This window comes from Siphateles boraxobius, unplaced genomic scaffold (assembly GCF_051911475.1).
Source record: "Siphateles boraxobius isolate OS27281-9 unplaced genomic scaffold, OSU_SipBor_1 19, whole genome shotgun sequence".
NCBI lineage: Eukaryota > Metazoa > Chordata > Actinopteri > Cypriniformes > Leuciscidae > Siphateles > Siphateles boraxobius.
In genome coordinates this window covers 30885805-30903021 of record NW_027508799.1, presented here as the reverse complement: position 1 = coordinate 30903021, position 17217 = coordinate 30885805, and the positions used below count along the sequence as shown (strand labels likewise).

The 17217-nt window shown below is 40.8% G+C and overlaps 1 protein-coding gene across 29 annotated transcripts in view; it reads right to left on the bottom strand.

Moving 5' to 3' along the window:
- Window positions 1-17217, bottom strand: part of wnk1b (WNK lysine deficient protein kinase 1b) — a 79726-nt gene that overhangs the window by 8148 nt on the left and 54361 nt on the right. For 4 of the 29 annotated variants that reach the window (XM_077234985.1, XM_077234974.1, XM_077234978.1 and 1 more), the window contains exons 10-28: window positions 15292-16590; window positions 13636-13719; window positions 13402-13437; window positions 12396-12527; window positions 10798-10865; window positions 10536-10692; window positions 10315-10431; window positions 10028-10135; window positions 9462-9510; window positions 9222-9365; window positions 7931-8949; window positions 7416-7496; window positions 6090-6176; window positions 5625-5661; window positions 5458-5528; window positions 4601-5097; window positions 4299-4501; window positions 2606-2806; window positions 397-489 (exon numbers count right to left, since the gene is read on the bottom strand). In XM_077234985.1, the coding sequence (XP_077091100.1) occupies window positions 397-489; window positions 2606-2806; window positions 4299-4501; window positions 4601-5097; window positions 5458-5528; window positions 5625-5661; window positions 6090-6176; window positions 7416-7496; window positions 7931-8949; window positions 9222-9365; window positions 9462-9510; window positions 10028-10135; window positions 10315-10431; window positions 10536-10692; window positions 10798-10865; window positions 12396-12527; window positions 13402-13437; window positions 13636-13719; window positions 15292-16590 (4483 nt within the window). Of the gene's footprint in view, window positions 1-396; window positions 490-2605; window positions 2807-4298; window positions 4502-4600; window positions 5098-5457; window positions 5529-5624; window positions 5662-6089; window positions 6177-7415; window positions 7497-7930; window positions 8950-9221; window positions 9366-9461; window positions 9511-10027; window positions 10136-10314; window positions 10432-10535; window positions 10693-10797; window positions 10866-11204; window positions 11445-12395; window positions 12528-13401; window positions 13438-13635; window positions 13720-15291; window positions 16591-17217 lie in introns of all 29 variants that reach the window. The other 25 variants (XM_077234986.1, XM_077234976.1, XM_077234979.1 and 22 more) reach the window with 19 other exon arrangements.

Below are 17217 nucleotides of genomic sequence, written 5' to 3'. Positions count from 1 at the left end.
AGCTAACTGAGAACTGCTAACATACAAGCTTCGGGAAACTGTCAAATGCAGCATGTAATTAATCTTTTCAATTATTAGTAATTCATTTATCTTTAGCAATTTTGTTATTATGTTAAACCAAACTTGAGCATAAATGAGGGAAAATATTTAAACTAATAATACAAATTACAAAATGTCCATCATAAACGATTAGAAATAATTAAGTTAGAAATAATTATTGGACCACAGGTTACACTAGTGCATTATTGGATATGAACGAAAATAACTGTTTAGTGATGAACATTAAGATTCATGACACAATGTCTGAGATGATCAGCCAATCAGACGGCTTGGCAGAATCAAGAACTAAATCACATGACATAGTAGGAAAGAGACAAAATAAAAAGCGTTACACACAAAGAGCCAAGCAGGGCGTACTCAGAAAACGCGTCCTTCTGCCACCTGGTTTGAAGGTCACTCTCTCCGACCCACAGCTGAACTTTACACAGCCTGTGGTACAAAAAGAGGGAAAGAGAAAGAGAGATGGAAAAGAGCAAGAGACAGTGAGAGAGTGATAAAGAGAGAGAGAGAAAGAGATGGAGCAGATAGGAGAGAGAGAGAGATAAAGGAAACGTACACAAATACACAGTGAGAATGGTAACAGAGGTCAGTAAGCCATGAATTCCTGATAGATAGAGAAGGTGAAGGAGGTGAAGAAGGGGAGGAGTGGCCCTGGGTGGAGGAGCAGGGGAGGAAAAGCACCCCCTGGAGGCACAAGCATCAGCCCTGCAGCTTCATCCAAATCAAAGCGTGCGCTTTCTCAGATGGGCAAAGCAAAGATTTCTACATTAAGATTTAATTTCATTAAACCTGAACCACCAGAAATAGGGCCGATATACGAAACACCACAAAATTCATAGGAATGTTAGGGGGAAAAATAACACAATTTTAATGACAGCTTGACAAAAGTTTAGAGATCCAATTTCTTCCCACTGAGTGATCCTTAAGTTTTCTCCTCAAATATGGCAGACTCACAGGAAGTAGGCCACAGTTGCTATGTGTAACTAAAACATCCAAAATGACAAAGCCAACAGAGTATACTCTGCAGGCATGTGATCAGCTAAAGACTAATAAGAAGGAAACCTGACCACGCCCCCAACCCCCCCCCCCCCCCCCCTATAAATTATTTATCACATTTAAAAAGATAAATGTCTTCTATTGCAATACATACTATTGTACTGTAAAATTATTTTTTTTTGCATTAAATAACCATAAGAATAATATATTATATTATAATACAATATATGTTTGTAATAAAAGTATTAATAGAATTGTAATTATCATTATTATTACCATTTTATCTTACTGAACAACAGTAAAATTACTAATATTTATGGCTGTCTTAATTTCTGTGTTTTCAAGCATTACACCATTAATCTTTTATTTTGGCGGAAAACCGCACGGAGACCTTATTGCTTCTCTTTGTTGACAACAACAGATTTATAAATGATTTTCATGACGAATGTTGCGTTCCTAAATGCAACTTATAAGCAACTCAAACACACGGCACTTGCAGAGTAGCATTAAAGACATAGTTCTTCAAAATATCTCGCCTTGTGTTCAGGAGAACAAGGAGAACATTGATTCAGGTTTGGAACAACTTGAGGGTGAGTAAACGATAACAGAATTCGAATTTTTGGGTGAACTATCCCTTTAACTGTGAAACACAGTGCTGTTACAGTACTTTGAAACATGCAGCGTGTCAGACTATATAGGTGATCACACTAAGCCTATCATTTCAACTGGCAAGTAACACCGTTTCAATGCCTATTTTTACTCGCATTTTCCACTTTAAAACCCTGGCTAACATGATAATGGTGTCCCACAGATGGCGGCGCAAGCTCATGCAGCGCTGTCAGAAGCAATCCGTGCATGGAATAAATGTATTAGAAAACTTGACATTTTGCAGTTTATTTGGTCATTAAGACCATTTCACGATTTCAATCATCATACAGTAACCAGCACACCCCCACCTAACCCCAATGACCACCACCACAAAACCCTTTTTTTCTCGGATTTACGCAATTCACGTGTGTCACTTTTCAGGGTGGAAAATACGGAAATCCGTATAAAACGGGGAAAAAACACATCCCTGATTATGGTTTTTAGGAGTGAGTGATTTAAGAGTTGAAATTAGTTATATATAAATATATATATATCATATTCTGGGGATACATCTGCAAGGAAGAGGGCAAAGCACCAACAGCTGTCCCTTGTTTCAAAAGCAAGCAAATGCTTACCCCATTTTTAACTAAAAACAGAGAAACCTGACCTGTCAGAAAAAAAAGGTCCACAAAACAATATTTTTAATTTATATATTTAAATTACATGTAAAAAAAATACTTTTATAAATACATTTTATTGCAATTACTTTAAATTATGGTTTAAAAGTTTTATATTGCGATTTACATAAAAATGCGCATAGTGGACAATTGTTATCGACGAAAACTGAGAATGTTGTGAGAATGTTTTTTTTCTGTTAATTGCCAACCCTTAATGTCACTTTATCATTTTACTTTGTGTTAAAAAAAGGAAGAGGGGCTGTGATGTGTTTCTTTATTTTTACCTTGCGAGGTGACACACAGACTGGGCGCAGAGAGCGTGGCGTCACTGGTGTACGCAGAGCACAGGTTCTCATTAGAGGGGGAGGGCTTGAAGGATTGGAGCAGAGGGCTACTCCCCCCATCTATCATCCCCCCAGGGCCCAGGAAGGCCTGCTGGGGAGGGTACACGGAGGGAGCACTCTGCGCTGATAAAGTGCTGGTTGCTGTAAGACCACACACAAAAACATATAGAAGTGCTGATCAGAGCCAGAACACAAGACGCAAACACAGATTTGAAGTTGTTGGAACCAGATTCACAAAGATTTTTTGAAGAAAGAAGTTCAGAAATTTTATAAAAAGTTCTAAGAAGAACACTAGAACCTTTATTTAAACAGGTTGTGTACTGCGTTCGCCCAATCAATGACACTGACACCACAAATATGCAAATATGAACGTTAGCCCAGGGCTTAAGAATGTACAGTGTGAAATATCAGCGTATGAATAATCAGGATTAATTGTTAACCCTGGGTAAATTATCAGCAGTGTGAAATGTGAAGCAAGATAACCCAGAATTCTGTTTACCCGGGGTTTAGAATGACCCAGGATTAACTATTTAAAGTGTGAAAAGCCCTATTGGAGACTATCCTAACTTTAACCCTTAAACAGGCAACATGCACCACAGGATACAAAGTCTTTAATCTCTTGTAGGGGGCATGAGAAAGAAATTTTCATCCAATTCTGTTATCATTATCATAGTTGAGTCTGTTTGTATGTGGGTCACATGACTTGGTTCAGTAGAAATCTCGTTCCAGGGCTGGGGCCCTTAGGGAAGATCCTTATATGCCCTCCTGGCCTCTGGGCCCCCTGTACACAGTCCCTCTTCTCAATCTATGTATTTTGAGTTAAAAATTTTTGCAAATATTATATTCACATGTAAAACTGATATTATTACGCTTAGTTATCTACATCTTTGCATTTTTAACTAGATATTTTATTGCAGGTTTTCACACAGCTCATTTTATGGTATAACAGGGATGTCCAACCCTGGTCCTGGAGGGCTACCGTCCTGCAGAGTTTAGCTCCAACCCTGATCAAACATACCTGAAAAATTAAACCAAAGTCTCCAGGGTTGATTAGAAAATTATATGTTGTATCTATATTGCATTACACGATTGATTAGGGATGGCGCTTAACCCTGAGGGCAGTGGACCTCAAGGGCTAGAGTTTCCCACCCCTGAGGCTGAAGACGAGACCGTGTGAAAATACAAGAAATGTGCATGCCTCAATTTTAGGACACTTAGACTTGTCATACATGCAGCATAGTTTGCATTATAAAAATATTTTCTGCATCGAATAAATCATAGAAATATTGATTACTTGTCTTTTTTATACCCTAATAGGGCAACGTATCCTGGGAGATACAACTCATAAAATCCAAAATGTATCAAATATTAAAAAAATTCCTTTGTATATGTTTGACTTAAGTCCAGATGATATAATGAAATGATTGCTGATCATTTTCCACTTTTGCCTGTTTAAGGGTTAACAGGTTATTTACAATATTTTTAAAGAAAATTATTTTATGGAATTTAAATTATCTCTTTAAGGTTTGTCTTTTTACTAAAAAAGCTAAGAACGATCTTAAAGATATTTTGTATTCCCAAAAAACATTGTCAATTGATCTGCACAAAAAGGCAAAATGGAAAAAGTGAATACCTGGCTGTACAGGACTCTTGCTGCCCTGGGAGCTACCGCGGATGGATTTGCTGCTTTTGCTCTTGGTGGGACGTCGTCTACGGCCAGCTGGGTTCACCACGGGTGGGTTGACCATGGCGGGTGGAACTTTGCCCAATCGGGCAAAAAGGGAATCAATCTCAGCCTTCTGCCGAGTGTAAAGGGCCTGACTCTCCATCATGTGCCTGGGAGAAAAACATAGAAAGCACAATTACACTGAATATCTTTCGCCTAGGTTACACCGTCCCAGTTCTTGTTACAATGTCTTACAAAAACAAACATACTTCTCCCTCAGCTTGCTGACTTCTCTCTTAAAATCATCATCTTCAAACTCAGAGTCATTGTCGCTGCTGAAGTAGGAGCTGACAGAGTTGTTGAGGCTCCCAGGACTCTGGGCTGGACCGTTGCCCACGGCTGGATGGGCTTGAGGTGCTGGCTGGGGTTCTGGGGGTTGTAAGCTAGCTGCAGGGGCCTCGTCCTGTGCGCTGCTCACTGAGAAACGCCCAACCTTCGTGTCCGTTTTAGTGGTGACCTGGAAACGGCCAATGGTAGTGGGCTGAGGGTGGGTTGCCATCCGGTTGGGAAGAGCAGGGAGGCCGTCAACAACATCTGCTCTCGTGTCTCTGAGGGGAGAGGAGGTACGGTGCAGTGTGTTTTCAGGGCTAGAGAGAGGGGAGGAAGATGATGAAGAGGAGGTGGTGGTGGAGGAAGACGACGTGGAGGATGAGTCAAAGGAGCCTGTGTGAGCTTGTGAGGCGTTCTCATCAGGAGTCACTGACACCTGAACGAGAGAGGGAACAAGAGTGTCATAAAATATTATGCACTGACACTATTGGATGAGAAATGAACTGAGCTGGACGATGACATCACTTTTTTTCTGCAGAACTGCTTTATAGATGAAATGAACTAATTTAATAATTGATGATCTTTACAATGTAACGGAATTAACACTGAACTGACTTCAGCTGAACAATGACACTATTTTCTTTTAGAGCTGCTGTACAGCTGAAATGAACTGTTTGCATCATTGAATCAGTTATCACTGTAAAGCTGCTTTGAAAGAACCTGTATTGTATAAAGCGCTATATAAATAAAGGTGACTGGACTTGACTATGAACATCACATTGCGAATGCAAAGTACCTGAAATCGTCCCAGTTTGTATCCTCCTACTGAAGGTGCAGCTGCTTGCTCATCATCCAGAGAAAACGGAACTGAAATGGTATCATCATTAATAATAATTGAAGCTTTTTGCTAGCTGTTGTGCATTTGAAGAACAGGTAAAAGTAAAGTAAAACCTCAGCACATACCTGGCTGTCCTCCAGGTGGCATCCCAGTAAGAGATGACTACAGGTAAGAAAAAGATGTGAATCAGAATACAGACATGTAAATAAAGCACAATATAAATTATTTAATTATTCAAAATGTATTTAAAAAAGAATAATTTAAAATACCATTGTAAAGAAATATTAAATAGTGTAAATATATATAGTAAATACATTAAAATTAAAAACGGTAATTTTCAAATTATTTATATCAATTATTCATCTTGAAGCAAAAAGTTACATGCTTTCTCTGTTACACTTAAGATTTGTGGAGTTAATTCTTTGGTTTATTGCTGTATGGGATTTAAAAACTTCTTCTTTTATCTGTTCTTTGTGTATGGAAAGTTCCAGTGTCAAAGTTTAACTGCAATAACTTAAATCAGACAGATCTGGCACTTAATACACGTGTGCTGGTGTTTTTCGGCCAGTCCCCTGTTGGTGTGCGTGTACCTGGTGCGTGACATTGCTGATTGGGACGGTCTCTGGACTCAGTGCCCGTCTCAGCTGGGCATCTAGATCCTCCAGGGGCTGCTGGGACTAAATAATACATTTCAGCAATTAGTCAGGTTCACTTAGCCCCAAGAAATATACACACATGCGGGCTCGTACAAACACTTATTACTCATGGCAAGTGCACACAAATACAGCAGGGGAACTGTGTATCTAATTAATTTCTGCATGAGACGATCTCTTACAGTAAGTAAAGGGTCAGATGACCACTGCCTGGGAAAACTGAATGCTTTTAATCCAAGCTGAAGCTTCCTTTCATGTTCCACATGAAATGGAGAGTAAATCCTTTAATTGGCCCACGCTCTGCGGTTCCTGAAATGTTTTGTTCAGGTTGGCTCGCGGCTGAGTGCCATCACAGTAAGTTTTCAATTCAAAAGTGATGGATGAAAAATATCACATCAAATTTACAGGATTAGGAAAAAGTCTCTTAGATTTAGTATGAATCGCCTTAAGCAGAAGGGAAGGACTTTCTTTGAGTATGACGGGAATGCAAGCAGGGTTCAATTTGGAACGAGGAAAATATATGTTATATAACATCTAAATTACTGATTAATCGAGAATAGTCTGAAATCGAAATTCATCCACAACATGCTAAAAGATCAAAATGACATGATAAAAATTTAAGGGTGATTGTTTGATTAGAGCCCCTTTTGATTACTTGAAATCCTTAAATTTAATTAAAAAAGGGGAATTTAGAAAATCTGGGTATAGGACAAGTTAAAAACAAAACAAAGGGCAAAATTAACATGTAAACGTAAAAAATAAGGGAAATAATTAGATAAAGAGACAATAAAAGAGTTTAAAGCAAATGTAATCTACTCAATCAAACTACAGTGACTGATATTGTAAAACAGCTTTTTCTTTTAAATTTCACAAGGGGACCGAAAAGCACCGCCCTTTATATTCCCTTTACCTTTCATAAAATGATTATTATTAACAAATGAGTTTGCTGTATTTATTACATTCCCAATAAAACCAGAACATTAGACAAAACACACTGAAAATGTTTCATGTCTGATGTTGTTTTCTTAAAATCACATCTTTCCCGTTCTCCACCCGTCTACGGTAGAAAAAAAGAGAAAGGCCAGCAAGTCAGAGTTAATGAGTGTCACAGGTCATGCTCCTAACAGGCCTCAAAGGAAAGCTATGCCATGCAGTGGTTTGATTCTTATGCGATTAAAAATCTTTCCTCATGCTCTGCGCGTTTTACAGGAATGAAACTATATAAAAACAGAGTGAGACAGAAAGAGAAAGAAGAAAGGGCACCTGAGTTAAACAAGGTCCTGGGAAGGGTGGTAGGTGCTCTGTGGGCGGCGTGCCAGCCTGATCTGTGCCGACAGGCAACACCTAATGAATGAAGACGGAGGAGAAACTAAAGCACTGTAAAGAACGAGAGCTGGCAGAGGTGCCAATGAACCGCCACAAGCAGCCTACGATTGTGTGTTATGTTTGGGAATTATTCAAAGCTGTACACAAAATATGACTAGAGCTTGGTTGTAATATTACAGAAAAGTGTCAGTTGAGTTATATAGTATTCATATAGGATTACTATGTCATGCATTTTGTCAGTAATGAAACTCTACAGCCATGCAGAGATTGGGTTTAAAAACACTACAAAATCATCCAGTTTTTCTATACAGTAGTTAAGAGGATTGAGATAAGGAGGTTAAATGTGATGTTAAAAACAAGAAAAGTGTTTTAACCATGTACCATGATGTCAAACTTGAGCTTATTTGCATTATGACATTATTTTCATGACTGTTGATCAACCGGTCACTCACCGGTAGTCTTGATAGTGGCACTTTGGATGGAGTCGTCTGACTATAGCCGACTGGGGTGGAGCCATTGCCCATAGAGGTCATTGGAGAGCCCGTGGGCTGACCGGAGGGGTTGAGGGGTAAACTAGAGGGAGGGATAGGGGTGCCACTTGGGGTGGAGCAGGCAGTTGGAGAGGAGGTGCCGGGGACACTTGGGGCCACCATGGGGTCAGATGTGACATCAGACTGGGCAGAGGGCAGACCAGAGCCCTGGTCCATGAAGAGTGACCGCAGCTTCTTATCCAGAGCCTGGATGTCATCAACGCCTTTTCCCTGCGGGTCACTGTCACATTCCACACATTGAGCGTGACTCTGATTGGCCATGGTGGAGGTCTGAGGCTGGCTGTGCACGGGTGTCAGAGCTCCAGAGACGGGAGTAGCAGTGTCGGGGATGGTGGATGGTGCGAGCTGCGTCGTCTGGATGGCGGCTGGTGTGAGCTGAGCTGAAGTGGAGGGGATGGATGGCTGTTCGCCACTGCCACATCCCATAGGAGCCGCAGGGTGTGTGAGTGGGGCAGCAGTACTAGCAGGTACAGGAATAGAGACTGAGGTCTGGGGGAATGATGTGGCGGCAGGCACAGGTGGCATTGGCAGAGAGGGAGGGGTGGAAATAACACTGATAGCGGCAGGTACAACCTGACTTTGAGGAAGGGGGAGTTGTGAATGGGATGGAGGGGAAGTAACGGCAGAGGTGGGAAGGGTAGGAGGAGACGACGATGAACCCGCAGGGTTTATGGAGACAGAGGGTAGAGATGGTGAAGCGGTCACTTCAGAAGACACTGGGGGAGGGACAACCGAGGCAGTGCTAGAGGGCAAGGGTGTTGCGACAGGAACCAGAGGGGGCATGGAGACATGGAGCATTGGTGGCGCAGTGCTGGGACCCGGGTCGAACCGGCCTTGACGCATCTCAGAGAATGCCTGCTGCAGACTGACTGCAGACGCAGACACAGAAAGCCCCAACACAGGCACTGCAACTGACACAGCTGATAAGGATTAGAAGTTCAAGACAAAAATTAGTATGCGGTTACATAATTTGTCTAGACTATTTGTATTGGGTATGAGAGCATACATTATAATAAGAGACAATCAAAAAGGGATTCAGTACTGTAATACACTGTACAAATGTATTATTCAGTATTTTTATAAGAATCAATAAAAACAGCTAATCTAAAAAACAAGATACATGTAATGGATAGTATGCCTTTTTATGACACAATTTAACCTATATAAGTATATTTTTATATATTAAACTCACAGGATAAAGGTTCTTCCCGAAGAGGGATTGTGGGTGGGGGTGCACTAAAGAACTGATCCTTCAGTCTGGATTCAGGCACTGGACTGACGATAAACCTGCGGCCTGCGGAGTGCACCACCTGTGCGGTTGAACTAGGCGCCACACCTGGGAGAAAAAGTGGAGGAGAGAAGACCTCAGTACTGACACATCATTAACAGGGGACATCAACTTGCTTTACATGCTGAGACGTGTAAGCTCTACCTTGTGGCACTGATGTGGTGGGCATATGCTGCTCGTGATCACTGACCATCTGTAAGATATTGTTTACTGTGATGTTACAATTTCACACAAATTGAGAGAAAAAAAACATATACACAGATAGAGTACAAAGGAATGTCCTATTGCTCTGTTTAAATAGCAATAAAACAAGATTTGATGTTTCACCAACTACATATGACAGATATTAAATATTATCTAACATAAAATGGACATATTATGAAAAGTAGCTATTTTTAAACACATTTTTTTAATGTCATGCTAGAAAATAACAAAAATCACCCAAAAATGTACCTTGTACAAAATAAATGTAAAATAAAAAAGCAAATAAACTGTAATAATTAATCAAACCATTTTGTTAATCATTTTCTGATTTCACTAATATTTTATTGAAAAATATTAAACAACATTTTTTTTATACCCAATTTGTATACATGGTCTTCCATGCAAGCTTTTCTATACTTTCTGCAAATGGCAATTTTATTTCACTGCTAGGCATGGAAATACTGGGTATAATACTGTAGGCTGTGAAGCTTTTTAGAAGGACGTACCTGGCTGCGCTCTCTCTCCACACCTTTCTCATCGGCTGTTTCTATGACCTCTCGAATCTGATCAATGAAGGACTCGCGCTCGGTCTCTAGAATGAACTCACTTTGTACCTAATATGATGGAAAAATACCTCTTATTAATGAGTATTGGCAGTTCAAAGTGTATTTTGCCAACAGAAATATTTAATTCAACACCAGCTTTTTGTCAGATAGATCTCGATCAAAAGAAATAATTTAATTAGCATATCTGGTAAGTAATAAAAACATGTGGGGATGGTGTTTCAAGTTACCATTATCTGTGCAATTTCCTCTGGGTTATCTCCATCAAGATCAAACTTGAAAGTCACCATTTTCCTGTTGTGCGTTTCTAATTGACACTCTGCAACTCTATCGCCCATGCTGGAGATCTAAAACAAACATGAGAGATGTTTGTTCAGTGTCTTTAGTTTTTCCACCACCATCAAAACCAATAAAGAAAAATAAAAGAAAAATGTCAATGCATTGGACATACATTAAGTACATTGAGCTTGGCCTTAGAGGTCTTTTCATGGCGTGAACGGCTGCGAACTGATCTGCGCTGGTGACGTTTGGCAGAACGACCTTCATGCCTGCCACCCGTTACGCCTTCATTGCCATCACTGAGCCCAGATGCCACATCAGAATGACTGCTAGAGGGAAAAAGAAATTAAAACACACGATGACTTCAGTAATACAGCCCAATGTATTCTGGATCGATTGTGCTGCGTTTTCCACTGCTAAATAGTAATTCTTACCTCTCCACAGCAGGTGTTTGGAGTTGTGACAGCTCGGTTGTCAAAGTCTGAGAGGCACTATGAGATGTCTGGAACAGCAAACAGCAAAAACAAAAGGATTTATAATAGAAAGAGACAAACAAACAATCAAATCATAAAAGACGAAATAATAGAATGCATGTCTAAATAAAAAGCACAACTGCTTCAGGCAAAGCCTGTATGTTCTTTGTTGTGTTTTCAAAAAATAGGTCTTATTTCACAGTCAAGAAAAGAAAGGACGCTGTGTGAAGACAGCATAGCAGCTATGCTTCACAGACAGACAGAGATAACAAGAAGTATGAAATGTCAACACAAAAGCTTTTCCTAAAAAGCAAGCAAAAACTGCCTGCACTGATGCGTTTGGGGCCAGTTCGGTCCGATCCAGGTACCTGCACTGGGGTGTTGGCTGGCAAACATAGACGTTCGGATGGGGAGGGGACTGTGGCCACATGGATGGTTGGCACAGGTGTCACTAGAGGTGGTACCAATTGGGGTAGATGGGGCAGCAGCACTGACGGGGACATGGCTGGCGCAGACACGGCTGCCGGGCACATCAGCGATTCACGCACTGATTGCTGCGGAAACGGGGCAACAGCTATAGTTGGCAAGAAGAGAGCCGCACTGCAAAGCTGAGGGGAGGTAGGAGAGGGGTAGCTGGGTCAGATCAGTGGTTGGGAATATGGAGAATGAGGGAAATACGTCTGCAAGCACCGACCGGTGAAGATGGAGACAGCAAGGCCAGTTTACGTGTGAGAGGAGCGATGTCTTAATAAACCGCAGGAAAACAATCACAAGATCAGACCACATGGCAGAGACATGCCACAGGCTAAACACATATGAAAAACAAACTATCATTTTAGTGCCAAACGGTTATTGGATTAAGTTAGGAGTCCAACACCACATCAAATGCATATAACCCAATTTAGTTATTTGCAACTGAAGAAGATCAACAAGTAAACAACTTTTTGTGCCACTACAGTGTATCTGCACTTCCAGCTAAAGGGAAAACAATTGATCAGCACTAAACATTGGGAACCGAAGAGAAGGATTCATTTCACTACAACGCAACTGACAACCATGCAACAAACAGGCAGAAACATACCAGAAAACATCAATCAATCAAACAAACAAGCAAGCAGAGCTGAGGCACTTCAGAAAGAGACAGCCACAGTGTTTTGACACAGAAAAAGAGGGAAAGTAAAACAGAAAGAAGAAAAACTTCTGCGCAGTAATCTACAACATGAATGAATACACAACCTAATTTACTTCTCTACAAATGTGATTTGTAATGTCCCATAGAGCAGAAAGATATTAGAGAGCAGAGAGCAGAAAGATGTATTATTTTACATTACTACTGAAACATTATTATATTTAATGTATAATATTTATTACTATATATATATATAGTAATAAATATTATAAATTAAATATAATAATGTTTTAGTACTAATGTAAAATAATTCCAGGAGAAATGTTTTAACTTCCCTGTTTTCTCATGTCATATAAAATTTAATTAAGATGATTTATTTTATTTTATGTTGGCTTCTATCTTGATTTGCTCACAACACATTTGATTGTACCTGTGTGGGCTGGGGGCCGGGCTGGACTTGCGTCTGAGAGCTGCTCTGAACTACACTGCTGGAAGGCTGTTGGGGTAGCGAGACACCCGGTTGGGATGTCAGCACCAGAGAGGCCTGTTGCGGAACACCAGCCTAAAAAGAGAATAAGCATTCTCACATTAAGCGTTTACTTCACCTCTTGATATTAGGCTCGGAGGCTCTTTGGAAACACCAAGTCTAGGAAAACGAGTACATTTTAGGATCACATGCAGTCTGGTCTCAACCAACTCATCCCACCAGCTCATCATGTGACTTAAAGGCAAGTACTAGGTTGAAATTAATTCTATAGAGACAGCGTGCCCAAGACAAAAAATAATTTTGACTCATCCTTTAGTTTGTAAAAAACAAACAAAACATTTACATTTTCATTCACAGCAATGCACTTGACATGCAAGTCCATGGAGAAAGGGATTTCACACGAGAGTAATACAGTAACACAAAGTATTCAACCACCTAGAACATAATTTCCAACACTAAAATAAGCACTTACAAAAACCCTCCAGAATGTCTTGCCCCATAAACTTTCATTGTAATCAAGTGCATTACTGCAAATTTAATTTTTGTCTTCACAAACTAAAAGGACAAAACTATGGTCTGTGGTCATCAACAGATGCTGTTCATATTGCTAAAACTAGAACATTTCTATACATTTATCAAAAAAAACTTTAAATAACTTACCTTTGGAGAACAACTCAACATACAAACACTAAATCTTAATTTAAATTCAATTAAATTACTACACTAAGTGATCTTGATCTGGGTCTTCAAGATGTGATATTACTCACATCGACAAGCTTCCTTTCCAAGCCTTGCCAAGTATTTTAAATACCTCATTATGGTGAAATGACAAAACTAAAGAGGGCAAGGCTAAGAGTTCAAAAAGAAAGGTCAGTAAATGTGAGAAAGAGGGACAGAGAAAAAGTAAAAGAAGCAGAGAGAGAAAGAGAGGAATGGGGTTTTTCTCTACCTGCGAAGGGAGTGCTTGGACGTAGTAAACTCCATACTATAAGAAACAAATACAACACAGCATAAGAGAAAGCCTCCTCTGATGTCCAAAGCTTTCACACGCAGGAGAGAATCCAGAGAGATTCAAACCAACAAAAATAAGATTCAAAAAGGTCTCTTGGCCAATATTGAAGCTCCATTTATGCTAATGAAAGGGGGGAAGGTGATTCTGATTGGTCAGACACATTGATCTTACCTGTTGTGAAGCAGAGGCGGCTGCTGGGGTGCTGCAGGAAACCATAGACATGGCACTTGTAGACTGAGAGATGGGGACCTGCACCTGTTAAGAATATGAAAAGGAATATGGGGGCAGGCGAGAAAATGAGAGAGAAAGAGATATGGCAGTGGTGGAGAGATGAAAAAAAAAAAAGACAAAGTCAAAACATGTTGGTGGCTACAGTAAAAACAAAAAATTACTTTCAAATACTGACCATTCATACACAAAATGTGAACACTCTGAACAATGCACTCAGGTCACTATTCACTTTTTGTGTATGCCTCACACATCTCATGATTAAACAACAAACAAACATCAGGTGTTAGCCGGGGAGTGAGTAGACTTCATGCATGTGACTCTACATGATTTTGTAACTTGGGTGAATGTTATAAAAAAAAAAAAAGCTCAGGAAAGCATTTAGAGTTGTTTGTTTAACCAAGGAAGCATCTGATAAAATAGACCTGACCACTAACACTGCTTAATTGAACCACTTTCCCCTCCACAAGGAGAGTTTCAACAGAAGCAACCCTTAGAAAGCTACAAGTATACTTGTCCTTCAATTTCTCTTCTACAAGGTACAGACAAGTATAGTTGCTCCAGACGTAGATCACCTTACCTTGGCATTACACTGAAGAATGTATTCATTATTAGCAAGAGGCTTAAAGAGCAGTAGGAAATAAGAAGCCTTGGCCGATAAGAGGATGAAAATAACAGTGGTATAAGAGATAAAGTGAGGCAGAAAAGGTGTATAAAATAGGAGCGGAGAATGGGACAGCAGGATGACATTGATAATGCCAGCCTTCTAAGGGTTAAAGATGACTTCTCAGCTTTTGAAGTTAAATGTCCTAAAAGTAGCCAACAAATGTTGGGTTCATGTGCAGGTAAGTCTTTACTGAGGCTGTATCACAATCAAAGGCAACTGTTTTAACCATTTCCAGCCAACTATAATGTAGCAGAAGATCTAAAAACCAGCTGTTAAGGTAAAATAAAATAAAAAATAAAAAAATTAAACCGTGATATTTTTTTATGTAAGAAACATTAAAAGCTAGATTATAGGTACCTTAAAGAGACAAGCAAACCTGTCTAAACCCCCTGTTTGTGTTGTATGTGTTTGTATGTTTGGTCATACAAATCCTGCATTCAAGCCTCTTTTTAGTGCTTTGAAGTAAGTATCTTCCAATCCTTTAAAAAACAGATATTTCCACTATTTTATGTTGGTCTTTATCAATAAATTAATTTGAATGAGGCAAACTAAGTTTCAGATTCGTATGTCATGTAAAGATATGTAGTTTTACATGATATCTGTACAAACACACAAGTATCATATAGACCATTATATGAACATACACACAAAATAATACTTACATCGGGCATCTAAAATGAAAATAAATGGAAATAAAACAAATCACTGTCTAATGGGAGATACATAAATGTCTTGGCACAAGGGGATTTAAAAAGCAGGTTTAAGCTTTTTTTGCTCAATGCAACTTGTGAACCTTTTTGAGCTCTAAATTATGGCTGGAGAGGGTTAAAACCACAACCACGGGACAAAAAAACAACAAAAAAAAACAGGTATCTGAGAGCGAGACAGGGAGGGCTTGGGAAAGGTGGACGATAACAAGTATTTCTAGGTACCAAGGTAGCTCCCTGATGGGACAAGGCAGGCTCGTGGTATGTGATGTCCAGTGGAAGAGATGGTTGACGAGCCCAGGTACTGTGCAGAGCACTGATGTGTGAAGATGGAACAGTGGACGATTCAGAGGGTGGAACAAATAGAAACATCGGTTGACTGGGTGGGTGTCCGTTGCTGACATTGCTCCCTCCATCTGTTTTGTAGTAAGAAGTTTGTGGGATGGATTGAGCTGCAGAACAGTCTTGAGGTTGATACAATTGATGAGGCGGAGGTGAGAGGAACTCCCCAGCATCGGAGGAGGTCATGGAGTCGCTTGAAGGCTCAGGACTGAGCTCTTTAGGTCCATGGAGAAGCAGGCTGCCTGGAGGAAGGGGCAGCTCCGGGCTCACATAGCTGTACAGTTCTTCAGTGACGGGCTGCAGTCGACTGCACAAGCCCAGGTTTCCAGCCGCATCCTCCAGGTTAAGGTCCATGGAGCCCCTACGGGCTCGGTAGAGTCTGGATGCCAGCATGGCTGGGTCAGCCTGTAGGTTGTGCATGTGGAATTCAAAGGCGGTGCTTGGCTCGGATGCATGAGCCAGCACGGGTGGTGCGGAATGGGGAAACGAGTGGGGCTGATAGCCTGGATCTGCAGGTACGGTTTGCTGGGGTGCAGTGGCGGAGTTAGACACACTCATGGTAGGCAGTTGCGGGATGGGGCTGTGGGTTAAGCGCATGTGGCTTTGGACATGAGGGTGTAAGTAAGCTGTCCCAGGCTGTGATTGAGTCTCATAGGCCAAGCTGGCAGCAGCAGCAGCAGCTTGCATTTGCTGATGGAAGCTGATCTGGCTTATCTGATGTGCAGTCATAGGGTAGCCACCGTAGGCCATGGCTTCAAGATGGTCCATTAATGCAGCCTGGTTGAGGCTGAGCCTGCGTACAGTCTCCTCTTGCTCAGCCCTCATATCCTTATATCCATATAGCGACTCCGCTGGGGGCTGTAGGTGGAGTGGCTCAGCCAACCTTTGAGCTGCTATCCCGGGCATCATGAATAGGGTGGGTTCAACGCCGGCACCAAGGGACTCCACGCCAGAGAACGGGTGCAGGCTGCTGCCGTAGCTACGGTGGAAGGCGGGCTGGAAGTGACGAGTGTGGGCCTCTAGGATGGAGGTGCTCTTGCGCCGCTGCACATTGAAAGCTTTAGGCGTGCAAGATGGCGGAGGGGAGAATGAGACGGGCCGTTCCGGGATGGTGGGGAAAAAGAGCGGGGACTCGACCAGACCTGAGCCTCCTCCACCATACGGCTGACTCAATGATTGTGGCTGCAGTGACAATAACATACAGCATCTTTGTGAGGAAGTAGAAAAGGCAGCATCATAAAATTCACAAAGCAAGAAGAAAAACAGAAAGAGAGAGAGAAAATAAAAAGATAACAAGTGAAAAAACAGCAGATAATATTCATCCCATCAGGCAAAGATGTCTCAATGTAAATAGAATAAAATAAAGAGATGTTTAAATGCTTAATGAGTTGTAGAAACATGACAGTGACAGATTTTCAATTAAATACAGATGCTTCACAAACTGTGGGGCCAAGGAACCATGTTTAATGATTGCAGTTCATGGCAATCTGTATTTAATGTGAGCACAGGGTTCCAGCGGAGTGGGCCAGGGTAACACGGGTATTTGAAAGGGGTTTTCAGATTGACCTGTAGTGAGTAAAAAAGCAACCCTGAGCCTTTAACTTACAAGAGGAGATATAAATAAGCTATTTACACTTGTAATTTAGCTTATAGCTTATATACAGCTAATTTGTGTAATTGCATTAAATTGCATAACACACCAGTTTTTGCTAGATTAACGGTAACATTACTAAGCGGTTAACATCAACTGATTTGGGACAAGGCAGTTTGAAAAATGGCTGCTGTGTGCATTTTTAAGTCCAATAATAG